Genomic DNA, 20,773 nt, shown 5'->3' on the forward strand with positions numbered 1-20,773 from the left:
CTTAAAGTCCTCATATGAGTGAAGTCATATGATTTTTGTCTTTCTCTGACTGACTTATTTCACTTAGCATAATACCCTCCAGTTCCATCCACATAGTTGCAAATGGCAAGATTTCACTCTTTTTGATTGCCAAGTAATACTTCATTGTGTATATATACCACCTCTTCTTTATCCATTCATCCATCGATGGGCATTTGGGCTCTTTCCATACTTTGGCTATTGTTGATAGTGCTGCTATAAACATGGGGGTGCATGTGTCCCTTTGAAACAGCACACCTGTATCCCGTGGATAAATGCCTAGTAGTGCAATTGCGGGGTTGTAGGGTGGTTCTATTTTCAATTTTTTGAGGAACCTCCACACTGTTTTCCAGAGTGGCTGCACCAGTTTGCATTCCCACCAGCAGTGCAAAAGAGATCCTCTTTCTCCACATCCTCACCGACATCTGTTGTTCCCTGAGTTGTTAATGTGAGCCATTTTGACAGGTATGAGGTGGTATCTCATTGTGGTTTTGATTTGTATTTCCCTGATGATGAGTGATGTTGAGCATTTTTTCATGTGTTGGTTGGCCATCTGGACGTCTTCTTTGGAGAAGCCAAGACACATAATTATTAAAATGTCAAAAATTAAAGAGAGAATCTTCAAAGAAGAGAAAAGGCAAATGGTTAAGAACAAGGGAAACTCCATAAGGCTATCAGCTGGTTTTTTAGCAGAAACTTCACAGGCCAGAAGACAGTGGCAGGATATATTCAAAGTACTGAAAGAGGGGAAAAAACAAACAAAAAAACCAAAAACCTTTCAACCAAGGACACTGCACCTGCCAAGATCATTCAGAATTGAAGGAGAGATAAAGAGTTTCTCAGACAAATAAAAGTTAAAGGAGTTTATCATCACTAAACTAGACTTCCAAGAAATGTTTAAGGGACTTCTCAAAGGCAGGGAAAAAAAGAACATAACTAGAGGTAAGAAAATTACAAAAGGAAAAAAATTCACTGGTCACAGCAAACATATAGCAAAGGTAGTAGATCAATCACTTACAAAGCTAGTATAAAAGTTAAGACAAAAGCAGTAAAGTTAGAGTTCTGGTTCCAGGTGACAACGTAGGAAGACTCTGAACTCACCTCCTCCAGGGAACACACCAAATTACACCTATTAATAGAACAATTCTTCCTGAAGAAGAACTGAGGACTGACTGAACAGCTACTGAACAAAGACAGAATGGCAAGAGAACAGGAAGAGAGAGACACAGTAACAAAGAGAACCCCCACCCCAACACCGTGAACAGAAGTGGGGAGAGAGACAGCACTGAGGAACTCGGAACAGACCCCTCTGGCCCTGGGGACACAGAGAAGCCACAGTTTAAAAGAGGAACCAGCATATAGGAGAGACCGCTCTAGAAATCTGCCAGGAGGCGGAGGGGCTCTGGAACACTCTCCAGGTCAGAGAGACTGAAGGACACAGTTGTGTTCCCCCCTTAACAGCCTAGACTGGAGCAGGATCTGGATACCATAATGGGTGAGCTTACCCATTATCTGAGTGAAATTACAACTTGAGCGAGCCCAGAGTCCACAAGCCCACACCAGCCCTAATCGCACTGGGGCACAGAGAAAGAAGCCAGGTTTAAAAGGAGCTGTGGGAATACTCTCTCCCCCCTCCACCTTAAAAGCCAAAACCGGAGCAGGGTCTGGACATCATAACAGGTGGGTTCATATGCCATGATTAGCAGGTCGTGATGCCATAACTGGTGGGTCAGATCATCACGGAAAGCTTGCGACCTCAGGAAGCCCAGATCCACAAGCCCACACCAGCCCGCTGGTGCTGGGACACAGAAAAAAAGCCATGGTTTAAAAGGGCAGAAGAACTATGGGAACATTTTCTCCCCTCCACCCTAAAAGCGCAGACCAGGGCAGGTTCTGGACGCCAAAAGGGGCAGGTCCAGATGCCACAACTGGTGGATCCAGTCATCACAGGGAGCTTGTGACCTCAGGCAAGCCCAGGGTCCTCAAGCACACACCAGCACCAGTCACACTGCGGCACAAGAAAAAAAAAAAAGCGACAGTTTAAAGGTGCGAAGGGACCGCGGCACTCTCCACCTTAAAAGCACACACTGAGCAGTGTCTAGCTCAGGGAGCTTGAAACATCAGGAAGCCCAGGATCCGCAAGCCCACATCAGCTGCCCTGTGCTGTTGGGACACCAAAAACAGGCCATGGCTTTGTGTTTCTCTGGTTTGTTTTTATTTTGTTTTCTTGAATTTTTATTTTATTATGTTTTTTGTCTTTTTAAAATTTCTCTTCTTTTGTTTTACTTTTGGTCAGTTTTGTTTTTCTTGTTTTTTTCCCTTTCTTCCTCTTTTCTTTTCTTTTTAATGTTTTATTTATTTTTGAGAGAGAGAGAGAGAGAGAAAGAGCGAGCAAGCAAGCAGGCGAGGGTCAGAGAGAGAGGGAGACACAGAATCCGAAGCAGGCTCCAGGCTCTGAGCTGTCAGCACAGAGCCTGACACGGGGCTCAAACTCCCAGACTGGGAGATCATGACCTGAGCCGAAATTGGACACTCAACCGACTGAGCCAGGCACCCCTCTTCTCCTCTTTTATTTTCTTTCACTTTTTCTTTTTTCTCTCTTGTTTCATTTTTTGTTTTATATTTCTCTTTTACTATTAATCTTTCTTTATTCTTTCTGTAAAAAGTGATAAAAGTTGGGGCGCCTGGGTGGCGCAGTCGGTTAAGCGTCTGACTTCAGCCAGGTCACGATCTCACGGTCTGTGAGTTCGAGCCCCGCGTCAGGCTCTGGGCTGATGGCTCAGAGCCTGGAGCCTGTTTCCGATTCTGTGTCTCCCTCTCTCTGTGCCCCTCCCCCGTTCGTGCTCTGTCTCTCTCTGTCCCAAAAATAAATAAACGTTGAAAAAAAAAAAAAGTGATAAAAGTTTAAGAGATTAAGTAGCTCCAGACTTCAGGTTATACTGTAAAGCTGTAGTAATCAAAACTGTATGGTGCTGGCACAAAAATAGACACATAGATCAGCAGAACAGAGACCCAGAAATAAACCCATGATTATATGGTCTGTTAATCTTTCACAAAGGAGGAAAGAATATGCATGGGGAAAAAGTCTCTTCAACAAATGGTGTTGGGAAAGCTGGACAGCTATCTGCAAAAGAATGAAACAAGAGACAAGAAAAACCTCAATCTAACCTTACACCTAAGGGGACTAGAAAAGAAGAACAAATAAAGCTCAAGGTGAGTAAAAGAAAGGAAATAAAAATCAGAGCAGAAATAAATTAGGTAGAGACAGGCAGACAGACAGAAAGAAATCATTGAAACCAAGATCTGGTTCTTTGAAAAGAGAAAAGAGAAAAAACCTTAGCTGGACTCATGAAGAAAAAAAGAGAAAGGACTCAAATAAATAAAATCAGAAATAAGAGAGAAGAAGTAACAATTGACACCATAGAAATAAAACGATTATAAGAGAAGAAAATGTAAAAATATATGTCAATGAACTGGACAATCTATAAGAAATCAATTCCTAGAAACATAAATCTTCCAAAACTGAACCAGGAAGAAATAGATAACTTAAACATATCTGTTACAAGAATTAAATTGAATTTAATAAAAGTGCAAAAAATAAAAGTGCAGGACCAGAGGACTTCACAGGTCAATTTTACCAAATATTTAAAGAATAGTTAATACCTATTCTCCTTAAGCCATTCCAAAAAAATAGAAGAAGGAAAGCTTCCAAATACATTTTACAAGGCCAGCATTACCCTGATACCAAAATCAAAGTCATCACAAAAAACAAAACTATAGGCCAATATCTCTGTTAAGCATACATGCAAAAATTCTCTACAAAATATTAGCAAATTGCATTCAACAATACATAAAAAAAAATCATTTACCATGATCAGGTAGGATTTATTCTCAGGATGCAAGAATGGTTTAATATTCACAAATCAATCAACATCATACACCACATCAACAAAACAAAGGATAAAAATCATATTGTCATCTAAATAGATGCAGAAAAAGTATTTGACGATATTCAATGCCGCTTCATGATAAAAACTCTCAACAAAATGGGTTTAGAGGGAACACACCTGAACATAAAAAAGGTCATATTTGAAAGACCCTCAGCTAAGATCATACTCAACAGTGAAACACTGAGAGATTTTCCTCTAAGATCAGGAACAAGACAAGGATGTCCACTCTCACCATTTTTATTCAACATAGTACTGAAGGTCCTAGACACAGCAATCGAACAAGAAAAAGAAATAAGAGGCATCTATACTGGCAAGGAAGAAGGCAAACTGTCACTATTTGCAGATGACATGATACTATACATAGAAAATCCTAAAGACTCCCCTAAAAAACTATAGGGAGTAATCAACAAGTTCAGTAAGGTTGCAAGATACAAAATACCCAGAGATTGGTAGCATTTCTATACAATAACAACAATTGTAGAAAGAGAAACTTAAAAAACAACACCATTTACAATTGCACCAAAAAAGAATAAAATACATAGGAATTAACTTGACCAAAGAGGTGAAAGACCTGTACTCTGAAAACTATAAAATACTGATGAAAGAAACTGAAAATGACACAAACAAATGGAAAGATAGTTCATGCTTATGGATTGGAAGAATTAATACTGTCAAAATGTTCACATTACTCAAAGAAATCTATAGATTCAATAAATCTCAAAATACCAACAGCATTTTCCACAAAACTAGAACAAATAAAACTAAAATGTATATGGAACCACAGGAGACCTGAAATAGCCAAAGCAATTTTGATCAAATATAATGAAGCTGGAGGTATCACAATTTCAAGATACACTACAAAACTGTAGTAATCAAAACAGTATGGTATTGGCACAAAAACAGATACATAGATCAATAGAACAGAACAGAAACCACAGAAATAAGCAGACATTTATCTGGTCAATTAATCTATTAAAAAGGAGGCAAGAATACACAATGGGGAAAAAGAGAATCTTTTCAATAAATGGTGCCAGGAAAACTAGACAGCTACATGTAAAAGAATGAAAGTGGTCCACTTACTAACACTATACACAAAAATAAACTCAAAATGGATTAAAGGCCTAAATATAAGACCTGAAAGCATAAAAATCCTAGAAGAGAACATAGGCAGTAATTTCTCTGACATTAGCCATAGCAATATTTTTCTACACATGTCTCATAAGGCAAAGGAAACAAGCAAAAATAAGCTATTGGGAGTACATCAAAATAAGAAGCTTTTGCATAGAAAAGAAAACAACAAAACTAAAAGAAAATCTACTGAATGGGAGATCTTTGCAAATGATATATCCAATGATGAGTTAATATCTAAAATATATAAGGAAATTATATAACTGAACACCAAAAAAAAAAAATAATAATAATAATCCAATTTAAAAATGGGCAAAGGACCTGAATAGACATTTTTCTAAAGAAGACATATGAATGGTCAACAGACATATGACAAGATGCTCAACATCACTAATTAACAAGGGAATGCAAGTCAAAACCACAAAGAGATATCACCTCATACCTGTCAGAATGGCTAAAATCAAAAACACAAGAAATAACAAGTGCTGGCAAGGAGGTGGACAGAAAAGAGCCCTCATGCACTGTTAGTGGGAAAGCAAACTGGTATAGCCATTGTGGAAAAAAGTATAGAGGTTTCTCCAAAAATTAAAAATAGAAATACCATATCATCCAATCATTCCAGTACTGGGTATTTATCCAGGGAAAGGAAAACACTAACTCGAAAAGATATAGGCACCTCTATGTTTATTGCAGCATTATTTACAATAGCCAAGGCATGCAAGCAACCTAAGTGTGCATCAAAAGCCAAATGGATAAGGAAAATGTGGTATATATTACAATGGGATACTACACCTCCATAAACAAGGATGAGATCTGGGCACCTGGGTAACTCAGTTGGTTAAGCATCCAACTTCGTCTCAGGTCATGATCTCAGTTCCTGTGAGTTCGAGCCCTGCGTTGGGCTCTGTGCTGACAGCTCAGAGCCTGGAGCCTGCTTTGGATTCTGTGTCTCCCTCTCTCTCTTCCCCTCACCTGCGTACACATGCTCACTCTCTCAAAAATAAACAGTAAAAAAAATTAAAAAATAAAAAACAAGGATGAGATCATGCCATTGGAGACAACATGGATGGCTTAGAGCATATAATGCTAAGTGAAATAAGTCATACTGAAAAAGACAAATACCATATGATTCCACTCATAAATAAAATCTAATAAAAAATGAATAAACAAACAAAAGTCAGAATATGAACTATAAATACAGAGAACATGGTTGCCAGAGGGAAGTGGGGGTTTGGGCAAAATGGGTGAAGGAGAGAGGGAGATACAGGCTTCCAGATATGGAATGAGTAAGTCACAGGAATAAAGCAGAGCATAAGTCAGTGATTTTGTAACAGCAATGTAATGGGATGGATGGTAACTATACTTATAGTAAATACAAGATAATGTATAAACTTGTCAAATCACTAATTGTACGTCTGACACTAATATAACATTGCATGTCAACTATACTCAAATTTTTTTAAAAGTAGTAAAATTACTCGTATCTATGAAAATTAGGGGGTAAACAAGAAGATGTAAAATATGACATCATATATATAGGACATGGAGATGGGGTTAAAATTCAGTGTTTTGGAGTGCCTGGCTTGCTCAGTCAGGAGAGCATGCAATTCCTGATCGTGGGGTCATGAGTTCAAGCCCTACATGTGGTGTAGAGTTTACATTAAAAAAAAAAATTAAATAGGGGCTCCTGGGTGGATCACTTGGTTAAGTATCTGACTTCAGCTCAGGTCATGGTCTTACGGTTCATGAGTTCAAACCTGCATCAGGCTCTCTGCTGACAGCACAGAACCCACTTTGGATCCTCCCTTCCCCTCCCCTGCTCACACTCACTCTCTGTGTTTCAAAAATAAACAAACATTAAACAGTTTTTTTGAATTAAAAAAATGTAGTGTTTTTAGAATGTGTTCAAACATAAGTGACCAATTTATTATAGACTGCTATATACACAGGATGTCACATAGAAACCTCATAGTAACCACAAACCATAATCCTATAACAAGCACACAAAAAATTAATGGAATAAAACCTCAAGCATAAACTGAAGTCATCAAATCACAAGTGAAGAGAGCAAGAAAAGAAGACAGGAATAGAGAAGAACCACAAAAACAACCAGGAAACAATTAAACAAGTACAAACCTATCAATAATTACTTTACTGTAAATGGAATAAATGCTCCAATCAAAAGACACATCGTGAATGAATAGCAAAAAAAAAAAAAAAAAAAAAAAAGACTCATCTGTATGCTGCCTGTAAGCCTGTAAGAGACCCACTTCAGATTTAAGTTACATAAAAACTGAAAATGAAGTGTAATGATAAAGGAATCAATCCAACAAGAGGATAGAACAATTGTAAATATCTATGTACCTAGCATAGGAGCACCTAAATATATAAAGCAAATATTAACAGACATAAAAGGAAAAGCTGACAATAATACACAATAGGGGACATTACAAGTCCACTTACATCAATGGATAAATCATCCAGATAGAAAATCAATAAGGAAATAGTGGCTTGGAACAGCACATTAGATCAGATGGCCTTAACATATATATACAGAGCATCCTATTCAAAAACAGCAGAATATACTTTTTTCCGCCCCAAGTGCACAAGGAATGTTCTCCAGGACAGATCACATGTTAGACCACAAAACAGATCTCAACAAATTAAAGAAAACTGAAATCATATCAGGCACCTTTTCTGACTACAATGGTATGAAACTAGAAATCAATTTCACGAAAAAAAAAACTATAAAAAATGCAAACATGTGGGCTATACATGTTACTGAACCACCAATGGGTCAATGAAGAAATTAAAGAGGAAATAAAAAAAATACATGGAGACAAATGAAAATGGAAACATAAAGATTCAAACTCTCTGGGACACAGCAAAAGCAGATCTAAGAGGGGAGTTCAGAGCAATATAGGCCCAACTCAAGAAACAAAAAACATCAAACAATCTAACCTTACACTTAAAGGAACTAGAAAAAAGAACAAAGCCCAAAGTAGTAGAAGGAAGGAAACAATAAAGAGCAGAGAAGAAAATATGAAATAGGGACTAAAAACAAAACAAAACAATAAAAATGATCAATGAAACCAAGAGCTAGTTCTTTGAAAATTGATAACCCTTTAGCCAGACTCATCAAGGAAAAAAAAAAAAAAGAGGACTCAAATAAATAAAAATCAGAAAAGAAAAAGGAGAGTTAATGGAAATCACAGAAATACAAAGGATTATAAGACTACTATCAAAAATTATATGCCAACAAATTGGACAACCTAAAAGAAATGAATAAATTCCTGGAAACATACAATCCTGTAAAACTGAGTCAGGAAGAAAGAGAAAATCTGAACAGATCAATTACTAGTAATGAAATGGAATCAGTAGTCAAAAACAAACAAACAAAAACAAAACAAAAAACAAAATACAGAGAACAACCCCAAGAAACAAAAATCCAGTACCCAACTGCTTCACAGATGAATTCTACCAAACATTTAAAAAACAGTTAATATCTATCTGCCTCAACCTATTGTATAAAATTAAAGAGGAGGGGCACCTGGGTGGCGCAGTCGGTTAAGCGTCCGACTTCAGCCAGGTCACGATCTCGCGGTCCGTGAGTTCCAGCCCCGCGTCAGGCTCTGGGCTGATGGCTCAGAGCCTGGAGCCTGTTTCCGATTCTGTGTCTCCCTCTCTCTCTGCCCCTCCCCCGTTCATGCTCTGTCTCTCTCTGTCCCAAAAATAAATTAAAACGTTGAAAAAAAATAAAAAAATAAAATAAAAATAAAATTAAAGAGGAAAAAATGCTTCTAAATTTATTCTATAAGGCCAGCAGTACTGTGATATCAAAACTAGAAAAAAACACTATAAAAAAAATTGCAGACCAATATCTCTAATGAACATAGATGTAAAAATTCTCAACAAAATACTAGCAAACCAAGTTTAAGTATACGTTAAAAAGATCATTCTCAAAAAAAAAAAAAAATCATTCTCCACTATCAAGTGGGATTTATTCCAGGGATGCAAGGATGGTTCAATGTCTACAAACCAAACAATGTGAAACACCACAATAACAAAATTAAGAACAAAAACCATATGATCATCTCAATACATGCCGAAAAAAACAATTAACAAAATCCATCATAATTCAAGAGAAAATACTCTCAAAAAAGTGGTTAAACGGCTCAGTTGGTTACATGTCCAATTCTTGATTTCAGTTCAGGTCATGGTGTCGAGGTTCATGAGATCAGACTCATGTCCAGCTCTGTGCTGACAGTGCAGAGTCTGCTTGGGCTTCTCTCTCTCCCTCTCTCTGCCCCTCCCCTACAGCTCTCTAGCTCACTCGCTCTCTCTCTCTCTCAAAATAAACATTTTTTTTTTAAAAAAAAGGGATGATGGAGGGAACACACCTCAACATAATAAAGGCCTCATATGGCAAGCCCACAGTTAACATCATTGTCAATGGTGGAAAACTAAAAGCTTTCCCTCTAAGATCAGGAACAACACAAGGCCATTCATTCTCATCATTTTTTTTCTATACAGCATTGGAAGTCCTAGCCACAGCAATCAAAGAAAAGGAATAAAAAGCATCTAAATTGGTAAGGAAGAAATAAACTATCATTATTTGCAGATGACATAATTCTACATATAGAAAACCCTAAAAACCAAAAACTTACTAGAATAAATTTCAGGATACAAAACTAATACACAGAAATCCGGTGCATTTTTATACACTAATAACAAACTGGCAGAAAGAGAAATTAGGAGAATAATCACATTTATCATTGCATCAAAAAGAATAAAATACCTAGAAATAAATTTAACCAAGGATGTGTAAGACCTATACTTTGAAAACTTATAAGACATTCATGAAAGAAACTAAAGATGACACAAATAAATGGAAAGCTATACCATGCTCACAGACTGGATGAATCAAGGTTGTTAAAATGTTTATACGACCCAAGGCAATCTACAGATTCAATGCAATCACTATCAAAACATCAACAGCATTTTTCATAGAACTAGTTACTGATGACTTTTGTATATCTCCTATTCTCTGTCCTGAAAGACCCTCTTCTTGGCTACCTCCCCAAGAATTATCTACCCACTGATACTAAAGTTAGCACCTTCTCTTAAAGTCTGTGAGTCCCTCCCCACTGAACTAGATGTGATTTCTCCTTTGGGTAGCGAGGCTCACTCTCAGCATTTAAACTAGAGATTTTACTAGGTTCTATCTTGTTACACATACCTTGACTGCTTTTTACCTATTTATAAGCTCTTGAATCATTTTTCTTTCTTTATCCATTTCTTCATCTCTGTGTGCTTAGTACAGTAGTTTGTATTTAATGGATAGTTTATGAATGAACCAGCACTGTCCACACATTAGACCAATCGTTATTTATTTAAAATCAACAAACCTTTATTAGGCATTTAACAGGTACAAGGAGTTGGAGATTTTAAAGATGAGTAAGAATCAACCCTGTTCTCCTAGGAATGGGCAACCAGGGCTGGAGCTAAGAAACCTACCTAAATAACTTGGGGCAAGCAGGCCCAAATGTTACAACAGACCCACAAAAAGACTACAGTGGGAAAATAGAAGGGAAGAAGCATTTCCATAACGGGGAGAGGAGAGGCTCTGGGCATCATCTCATTTAATTCCCACATAAGCTTCCAAGTTAAGCATTTTTACCCCCCATTTTACAGACAAGGAAATTGGGGCTCAGAGCAGTTTAATAATTTGGCCAAGGTCACATAGCTAGTAAATAATGAAACTGGTGATCACATTCCCAATGGCCTGGTTCCCAAGCTCATGCTCATTTCCCTGTATACCAGCTGTCCTCCTCCACAGGCAAGTAAAAACACAGTGACACCTGAGTTCAGCCTTCAAGACAAGGTAAGACTTCCATATGCCCATCTGGAGGGCAGGAGCATTCCAGTAGCAGACAACAGCCTGAGCAACACCTGCAGGGAGCAAAGTTTAAAACATATGGGGAAAGGCAGACGCCCTCATGTAACAGACTACAGGACATAATAGGGAGACAAAATGGAGATATTTTGGAAGAAAAAGCCAGTGGATGACTCTCCACTTTGCCCGCAACATGTTTGGAACATATGGTAAAGTGTATTTCTTATCTACTTAAAAAAATACATAAAATATTAGAACTAAAACATTTTGAATATATTGGCAATTACTGTTTTCCGGCAATAATCTTCACCTTCAATAATAAATATCCTGTAATGCAAACCATGTTGAGTGAAAAAATGATTCTCTCCATGTTTCCTTTTCCTCCAGCTTCTGTTTTTATCTCTCTGTAAAGATATTATTTAGAGATTTAAATGGTAAGAATAAAGACTAGGGAAATGAGATACCAATAACTTATTTGGATAAATGACAAATTTCCTATCGTACCAAACAATATTTAAGTATTTTCAAATGAGAATTTTAATATTATATAACTGGACTGATTTAAAATAGTTTAAGAAATTTTAAACTATTTTAAGTTTAAAAATTAGGGGCGCCTGGGTGGCGCAGTCGGTTAAGCGTCCGACTTCAGCCAGGTCACGATCTCGCGGTCCGTGGGTTCGAGCCCCGTGTCGGGCTCTGGGCTGATGGCTCAGAGCCTGGAGCCTGTTTCCGATTCTGTGTCTCCCTCTCTCTCTGCCCCTCCCCCGTTCATGCTCTGTCTCTCTCTGTCCCAAAAATAAATAAATGTTGAAAAAAAAAATTAAATAAATAAATAAATAAATAATAAAAATTGGAGGGGCGCCTCGGTGGCTCAGTGGGTTAAGCAACTGACTTCGGCTCAAGTCATGATTTCATGGTTTGTGCGTTCGAGCCCCGTGTCGGTCTCAATGCTGACAGCTCAGAGCCTGAAGCTTGCTTTGGATTCTGTGTCTCCCTCTCTCTCTGCCACTCCCCCTCTCACATTCTGTCTCTCTCTCAAAAATAAATAGACATTGAAATTTTTTTTTTAATTGGGAGGTGAGATATTATAGCCTAAGGTGGTATAATTTAAAGGGTATTTGTGAAGTACTGCTAAATGTGACTTCACACAAGAGAAGAAAATGGGGGCATAAGAAGAAATGGGCATAAGCACAGCCAAGCGCTTCATAAATGATCAGTAAATATCCAGAAATACTACAAGCAGCTGCAGAGAAGATCTTCCAGCTGTAGTCCCAGCTCCAATAAGAGTTTAAATTGTAGGTTCTTTTAAGTTTTCACAGCTCCTGCCAGGAAGGAGGCAGGCACTGGGTGAGGCAGGGGGAGGGTACAGACAGGCTGGGATTTGGTGGGGGGAACAGACTGCAGGGAGCAGGCCTGCAGAAACCAGGAGAGGAAAGATAAGCAGGCAGATGTCTCAGGTACGCTCGTCTCTTGCAGGGCACCTGCTCACAGAGTCCCTGATACTGCTGATGACCGGACTGATGCGGACTCGTGACCCAGACCCCAGGCAGCTGTGTAACTCAGCTGTCACAGTGGAAAGCTGGAGGTCTTTAACTAAATGGGACAACTCAAGTCAGGGCTACTAGAATGAGATGTTATTACCCAATTTATGATTTCCTGAACTTTACGTAAAGGGAGAGATTTCGAAAGGTTGCTGTAATCAATGTTTACAGCACAGAAAGAGACCATGCTTTTTAGAACCAAGGGTCTTGCCACAAGGAAAAAAGTAAAGTGAAATTTCTGTTGACTAATATTTTGGATTTCCCTACATATTTTAAACATTAAATGTCTTTCTTATTTTTTCCTGGAGTCAAACTTTGATGAGCTGGCAGTCCCTACCCCCCTCCATGCTCTCAGCTCTACCCTGCCTCATTCCCCTCTTCTCCCCTCTCCCACCTCCTGGCCTTGCCCCTTCTCATTTTCCTTCCTCTCCCCTCCACCCTCTCCTCTCCTCTCCCCGTCTCTCTCCCTCACTTTCCGCCTTCCTTCCCTCTTGCGCCTTTACTCTCTCCCCTCTTCTCTCTTTATTCCACCCCTACCTCCCCCCATTCTCTCTTTTCCTCTCACTTCCCACCTGCTCCACAACCTTGCCCCAAACATGTGAAAAGCAGTTTTAGTCCATCCTGGTTTATCTTGAGTAAAGCATCTCAGGCTCAAGCTTTGCCTAAGGGTCCAGGCCAGGAGTGGCAGCTTATGCAAAGTTGATTGGGACATGTTTTTTTTTTTTTAATTTCTGAGTCACAAAGATGAATTTAAGCCACTATAATTGCAGAACTATGCCTTAGAAAGAGTTGCCTGATAACATCACAGGTGAAAACATGCCCTAGTAAGAAAGGGAAGGCGAGAGAGCTGTCCCACAGACAAGACCCCAAACCATCTCAGGTGGTCAATCTTGAAAATGTGCCTCTCCTGCATGATTGCCTTGGCCCTGACTCCAAGAATTCTGGAATCATTGGCCAGGAGGACACCCAGTCACTTGGCAGCTTGCTTAACCTTGGTGTTTACCATAAGCCTGTCAAAAAATTGAGCAGGCAATTATGTTAGGCACCAGCTGATTCTTGGCAGCCATCTGCAAAAGCAGCCCTGCAGTTATTCTCAGCAGGGTAACCACCATGGAGGGTTTTTTCCCCACTACTTTTAGATTGGTATTTTACTACCAGGACCTTAACGTCACACTGCCTAGGGAAAAGAAATCTTTAGGGATTTTGTGTAAGGAAAACATGGTCCTGGATTCTGATACAGAGACCTGTTTTGTTTTGTTTTCCCACCAGGGATAGGGGAATGTGTAACAACATGTGTTTCACCCTTTTTATCTAAAGGTGGTGGTGGGCGGTGGGCGGTGGGCGGTGGGGGGTGGGGGGTGGGGTCTGAAAGGGCGCACATCGCTCATTAGCGCCACCCAGAGACAGGAAAGAAAGGAAAGCGGCATGGCCAGTAGCCACAGATCTTGAGTCCAGTTTTGTCATTTCTCTGGCTGTGCAACTGTGGGCCAGCCTGTTTTCTCATGTCATCTGCAAAATGGAGATAATGCCACCTTCGTCACAGGGCTGCTATGAACTAAGGAAGGCATCTCTTACACAATGCTTGGTATGTAACAGGCCCTCGATAAATGCTGGCCCTCCCAGCCCCCAGTGAAACTTTGCTACTCTTACCTAAGAAGGATTAATTTTAATCATTCCCAGCTGCATGTTTGGTGTTCAGCTAAGGAGCAATAAGCTATTTGCCTGAAATCTTGTAAGTCCAGAAGGCTTTTGCCACGAAGGCCACTCTTTGAATGGGTGGGTGCATTTTTAGGTTTCTCTTTTTTCAGTAAAGTCCAAATATTCTTCAATTTGGCCAATTTTCACTTGGTGGGATAACATTTTAATTAACCAGACAAGATTCGTCAATTTCACAAAGCAAATGGGAGCTGTAAATTAATAATTGTATTAAGCTAAGGTTTGTGGAACACTTATTATTTCTCAAGTACTGGGTTAAGCACTTTATATGTACTTAAATGCATTTATATCTCATTTAATCCTAACAACCCTATAAAACAGATACTATAATTACCCCCATTTTACAGATGAAGAAACTAAAGCTAAGGATAAATAACTTAACCCCAGTGACATGTCTGAACTTAACACCATATATACTGTCTTCTCTTTGCAAAACAGCGCTTACCCACATCCTTATGTCATCCAGAAAGACTTCACATATTCACATGACAGAATGTTGGAAATCTCCCCATGATCCAAATCCCCATTAGCTGTATAAAGTTTTCAAGAGTACCTCTTCTCATTGCTGTATCTCAGAGAAAAATCACAACTCATCACCATATTCCAAAAGGACAGTGCGGATTAAATCAATGGCGTCCCTGAAATTCTCTCTGCCACTCAGTTTTCCTTTAGTTATTTCTGTGTTTTTTCCCTGCCTCCCTTTTGACCAAACAGATACTCTATAACCATCCCAGAATTGCGAGTGGTCTCGCAATGGACAAGACCACACAATGTTGCCAGTGTATGCATACTGGAGGGAGGAAAAAGAAACAGCAACGCTTCCAACTCAATTCACGAAAACTCCACTTAGATATGAAACAAAACAAACGAATTTAAACGTTGGCTTTCCTAAAGCAGCAACGGTAAAAGGGCCACGTCTCGTTGACTGAGGGTTATTGCGGGGCAATCTGTCATTTTCGAGTGAGAGGTGCGGTGGACCCGCCTCCACGCGCTCCCCTGCCCGCCCCACCGCGGGGCAGTTTTTGAAACGGGTTCCGGGAGATTGAGTGTTTCCAGCACAGAGGATACAGGCTCGCAGGACCCGAGTTCCTTCAATGGCTTATGACAACTGCTTCCTACAAAAAACGAAATCTAAGAAGTCCCCGCAGCAGTCCCTGCAGACGACGAAGTGGGATCCCGGTGGTCGGCAGAGGGTCCCTCTCCAGGTCACCTTCGCCAAAAGGTCCAGCCGGGGCCAAGATGGGAGGCTGCGTGTAACCCCAAGGCCGGCGGCGACCCCGGGCACTCCCCACCTCCCTCTCCCCGGGAGAATGCGCGGGACGCCGCGCAGCACCTGTGTCCCCAAGGGACGACCTTGGTCCTGGAGCCAATCGGAGGTGATGCCGGGGCGAGAAGAGCCCTCCGCAAACTGTGCCCAGCACCTGGCGTCGCGGCGCCCACCGCTCGCCCCCAGCGCGGCGAGGGATGCTCCCTCGCGTCCGGCGCCGTTCACCCACCTGGGGCCGCCCGCCCGAAGCCTCACCTCTCGCCGCAGCCTCCCCTTCCGCCGCCATCGCAGGAGCCACCCGGCCGGCTCCGCAGCCCCGGGGCTGGCGGCATAGAGAGCTCGGGGCCCGCCCTGCGCCGGCCCCGGAACGGGGACGAGGGCCCTGGGGGAGCTCTGCAGCCTGGGCGCGCAGCAGCGCGGGCTCGGAGCGCGGCGGCCGCGGACTGCAGAGCACGCGGCCTGGGACTGGCCTGCCCGCGGGTCTGGGCTGCGCGGGGCTCCAAAGCCGGAGAACCGGGCCGGGCGCGGGGCGGAGTCACGGCGGCACCGCCCCCGACCCCTGCGGCGGCAGGCCAGGCGCACAAAGGCCGGCGAGGCTGCACCTGGAGCCTTTCTGGAAACCGGCTTTTAAAAACAGGTTAAAACAGTCTGAGTGTTGGGAGGGTCGGAGTTGTTTCCCTTGGGGGCAAAGATAAAGGATAAACGGAGATCGCTGCAAGGTGGGGGTCCTGGGGGCCCGTGGAGGAGCTGGAAGAGAAACTTCCCTGGTACACAGTAGGGCTACGCAAGGGCTTCCAGAGACAAGGGTGCGAGGACAGAGAGGGGTCGCCGAGGAAGCTGTTTTGGCTCCTGCAACGGTTGGGTAACTCCAGAAGCAGGATCCTCTGGGGATCATTTGACAACCTTCCATCCTGTGCGGACGACGCTGCTTCTCTCCGCGCCCGCTGATTCCTAGACCCGTGCCTGGGTTACAGTTTGGCTAGTAGAGGTGGGGGGTGGAGGAAAGGAACAGCAGAGAAAACACAAACGCTTTGTGTCAACCAGCCTAAAACTACTACTTTTCCCACCAGCAGTCTTCATTATAGCGTCTTAACTAGCTGCATATGCGTCCTGAGGGCTACTTGGTACCAAACCAGGGCAAGGGGGTTGGAACAGCGATCCCGGACAGTAGGCAGGACCAGAGGAAACTGCTGCCCTCTTAAGGGCGGACTGGGATTTTACGCTGCTGGAGGTGCAAGTCGATGCTGGGAAGTCCGCTGCCCTGGGTAACACACTCCAAGGCACTTCCCTAATCAAAACCACTCTTTTTTTTTTTTTTTAATTTTTTTTCAACGTTTATTTATTTTTGGGACAGAGAGAGACAGAGCATGAACGGGGGAGGGGCAGAGAGAGAGGGAGACACAGAATCGGAAACAGGCTCCAGTCTCTGAGCCATCAGCCCAGAGCCTGACGCGGGGCTCGAACTCACGGACCGCGAGATCGTGACCTGGCTGGAGTCGGACGCTTAACCGACTGCGCCACCCAGGCGCCCCTCAAAACCACTCTTGAAACATCTCAGTCCCAGCTTTGACTTGGAACTCTACCTGAATCCACCAGCTTCCGCTGGCCGCTCAAAAAGAAAAATTCCACAGAGGAGCCTGGCAGATAGTCTTAAATCTGGCCCACGTGTCCGTGAATATGTTCAAACCCTGGCTTTCCAGATACATATACAGTCTGGAGATGGTCTACCAAGTGGGGAGGCATTCTAACACCCAGGCATGGGTTAAATGTCACCTTAAAGGTGAAGCAGAATTTTAGGGCCCTGATGAAAATGTACAGAACAGACTATATATTGTCTTAAGGACAAAGTGTTTTTCCCTTTGTCATCTCATGTGAGCCTCACAACAACCTTTGTGAGGTGGCTGGACAGCTGTCAATGTTGCCTTATCAGTAGGCAAGCACAGGCTCACAGATGAGCATTTGGGCCAGGATCACTCAGTAGATGGGAGAAGCCAGACTGTAAAAGTCAGATCTTCCTAGGAGTTCATACTATGGTACCCAATACACTTGCTGGTGAATTACTGCATTCCTCATTTCTTAGAAATGATGATTCACTTCCACCCAAAGCCTGAAAGCCAAAGAAAAGGAAGCCAGAACCTAAATATGATAGCAAGAAGTAATGCTCAAGGAGAACCACAGGATTCTGTGGCAGCAAATCACTCTTCAAGCTTAACGTGCATTCCCCTTAATGTTCAAGTTTAAGTCCTACTGGCTACTTTTTCTTTATGCTCCAGAGCTTTCCGTTCTAGGACTTTTTTTTAAAGAGTAGTTATATTACACCTCATAGGATAAGACAGAGGTAGAAAACCTGTATCTTGAGAAATGAATGGGAAGGTAATCTCTCATTTCCAAACAGTGGTTTTCTAATCCTTGGGCAAAATGTAGGAAAAATGATTTGAAACATAACTTGCAGAACACGTGGTATATATATATATATATATATATATATATATATATATATATATATAGTTCCTTATGGTCAATGACATTTTCTCACCCAAAGACAAGGGACAGCATTGCTCTTCAGGAATCATTGCTAATCCTATGGTGACCTTAGTTGGCTGGTTAATTTTGCTTCACTGCCAAGTACTCAGGCAAGAACCATACTGGGATTTGTAACCACTGCCTCTATAAATTCCTATACTTGGCAACCTCCTGATGGGATTGTAACAATGTAATTTATATTTTTTGTAACGATGTGATTTAGTTTGAGGGTTCCTTTAGACCATGTAGATATTTTAGTTGGTTCAGGAAGCAGAAAGAAGGAAAAGGAAGAAAGAAAAAAAAAAAAAGAAAGAAAAATCCACCTGCTTGAGTGTAGTTACACTAAAGCTACTATTTCCAATGATGCATAAATATTAAAGTAACTACCCATTAATGAGCTCCTAAGTGACTGGAGAAAAAAATTACATTATCATTTGATACTACTCTTGGAGGGTGCCTGGGTGGCTCAGTTGGTTAAGCGTTAGCTCAGGTCATGATCTCCAGGTTCGTGAGTTTGAGCTCTGCATGGGGCTCTGTGCTGACAGCGTGGAGCCTGCTTAAGATTTTCTCTCTCTCCCTTCTCTGCCCCTCCCCTGCTTTCTATCTCTTTCAAAATTAAAAAACAAAAAAGCCCACTACCTTTTCTTCCCTGTCACCCCCCCCCCCCCGCCCCCCCCCCCCCCCCCAGCATTCTATGGAGGGTCAATACTGGGGAAGATTCTTCTTTTTGCTAAGCAGGTTGATGAGTGGGAGCGCAGCTGGGAGAAACAGGGAGACCAAATGTGTTTAGAGGAGTAGATGGGCCCACTGTGGGCATCTGGTGTGGAGAAGATAGCTTGAGCTTGGCTTATGAAGGGGAAAGGAAGCCAAGAAGGTAAGTGCAGGAGGGTATACTCATGAGAAAGGGGAAAGGAGGCAGCGGCAGCTGCCACGGAGAAATTTGAGAAAAATCTTTTAAAAGGGTATTAAGGGAACTTCACTGTGTAATGCAAAACCTCTTACATTATTGCCCTGGAAAGTAGCAACTTTAGTGAAGGCTACACTCCTTTTCAATGCTTTTGGAGTTGATTTCTGTTATTAAAAATGGGAACATGTAGAGATGAGCCTTAGATGGAAAGTAGGGCTGCCCACAACATGCAGTTATTTAATGCACTTGTTCACAATTTATAGAGCGCTGCCATGGACCAGGTCCTGCTGTAACGCACCGCCTTGTACTTCACCCACTGTGCATCCATCATGTCATTTAGATGTTCTCACAGCAATTGGTCAGGTGGGTATTATTTCATTTTGGAAAAGCCCAACCAGCATCCTTAGCTCAGTGGTTCCCAAAGTTGGATGTTCATGATAATGTGCAGAATTTCAGACCTGCCCCTAGAGATGCTGAGTTAGTAGTTCTAAATCCTTATTTATTTATTTATTTATTTATTTATTTATTTATTTTTAATTTTTTTTTCAACGTTTATTTATTTTTGGGACAGAGAGAGACAGAGCATGAACGGGGGAGGAGCAGAGAGAGAGGGAGACACAGAATCGGAAACAGGCTCCAGGCTCTGAGCCATCAGCCCAGAGCCTGATGCGGGGCTCGAACTCGCGGACCGCGAGATCGTGACCTGGCTGGAGTTGGACGCTTAACCGACTGCGCCACCCAGGCGCCCCAGTAGTTCTAAATCCTTGTTTTGGATAAGCTCCCTAGTTGAGATGTTTTGACTACTCTACTTCAGGAAATATGGCTTCAACTTGTCAAAAATCCATTTTCTTAAGCCTAGGTTGTGGTGGGGGTAAGTTGTATATGTATTCCTACTAGCCAGAGACCAGAAGTAGCAATAAACTAAAATTCTAAGAAAAATACAAAAAGGGACCAGCATGGTTGTGTGGACAGCTCTTTATACATGGAGTTACTGCTTAATGTTATTTTTCCCTTAGAGATTATGTTTGTATGTGTGTGATAAGTGTCAAAAGCTGAACTAAGTTTCACATTTGCAGGTTTTGAACACTCTGAAGACAAGTATGGTATCCCTGGTCCTCCTCAGTCCTTCTCATATTGTATGGAATTGGATAGGAGTGATCTTCAAGTTCTATTCATGATTATCTTACCCAAGAGGACAAGAAAGGAAAAGAACAGTTTTCCTTTCCTGCTATGGGTTCCTCTGTTTGGAGGAGGAGTCATCCTATGTTCAAGGGGTTCATAAGGAACATTTTAATATGAACAGTAAGGTAATTGAGAGAAACATTGTGGTAGTTAGCACAAGCTCACCTGAGGAATGTTTTGATTTCTATTAGTCAAAGCCCCTCTACCCAGGTTAGACAAGGCAGTTGAGCCAAAATTAATTAGGCCACCCCACTCCTGGATGGATCTTGGGGAAGTACATTGATGAGCATCTCTATTACTAACAGCGGAGGGGGAGATGGACCAATGAAGAGATGATTAGGAGCTGGGAGGGACAGCAAAAGCACTAAACAGACCAACCCCTGGTCACTGGGCCATGCATACATCTATTCTGTTTGTATGAGGTCCAGAGACCCGCCCCTATGCCTGGTTCTCCAATGGACAGGAAACCTGACATTATAGTAGCTGAGTTGTGATCTACACAGTGGTACTTAGCACTGCTGTTTCTGATGGGCCAGGAAACATGTTAATGGATCAGCTTTCAGTTCATATGTAGCAATGGGAGAACCAGCAAGAACATCCAGGTACAGTGGCTTAAGGTGAGAACCATTGCTATAAACATGTATG

At 41.8% G+C, this 20,773-nt stretch overlaps 1 protein-coding gene across 8 annotated transcripts in view; it reads right to left on the reverse strand.

Moving 5' to 3' along the window:
* Window positions 1-16,431, reverse strand: part of BMAL2 (basic helix-loop-helix ARNT like 2) — a 125,237-nt gene extending 108,806 nt beyond the window's left edge. For 3 of the 8 annotated variants that reach the window (XM_040488591.1, XM_040488592.1, XM_040488590.1), the window contains exon 1: window positions 15,772-16,426. Coding sequence is in view for 5 of the 8 variants with exons in the window: in XM_040488587.1 (XP_040344521.1) it covers window positions 15,772-15,848 (77 nt within the window). In the remaining 3 variants the exon portion in view is untranslated. Of the gene's footprint in view, window positions 1-15,771 lie in introns of all 8 variants that reach the window. The other 5 variants (XM_040488588.1, XM_040488584.1, XM_040488587.1 and 2 more) reach the window with 4 other exon arrangements.
* Between the last annotated feature and the right edge of the window lie 4,342 nt (window positions 16,432-20,773).

The sequence above is a fragment of the Herpailurus yagouaroundi genome, unplaced genomic scaffold, assembly GCF_014898765.1.
Source record: "Herpailurus yagouaroundi ecotype Mexico unplaced genomic scaffold, PumYag 166, whole genome shotgun sequence".
Lineage (NCBI taxonomy): Eukaryota > Metazoa > Chordata > Mammalia > Carnivora > Felidae > Herpailurus > Herpailurus yagouaroundi.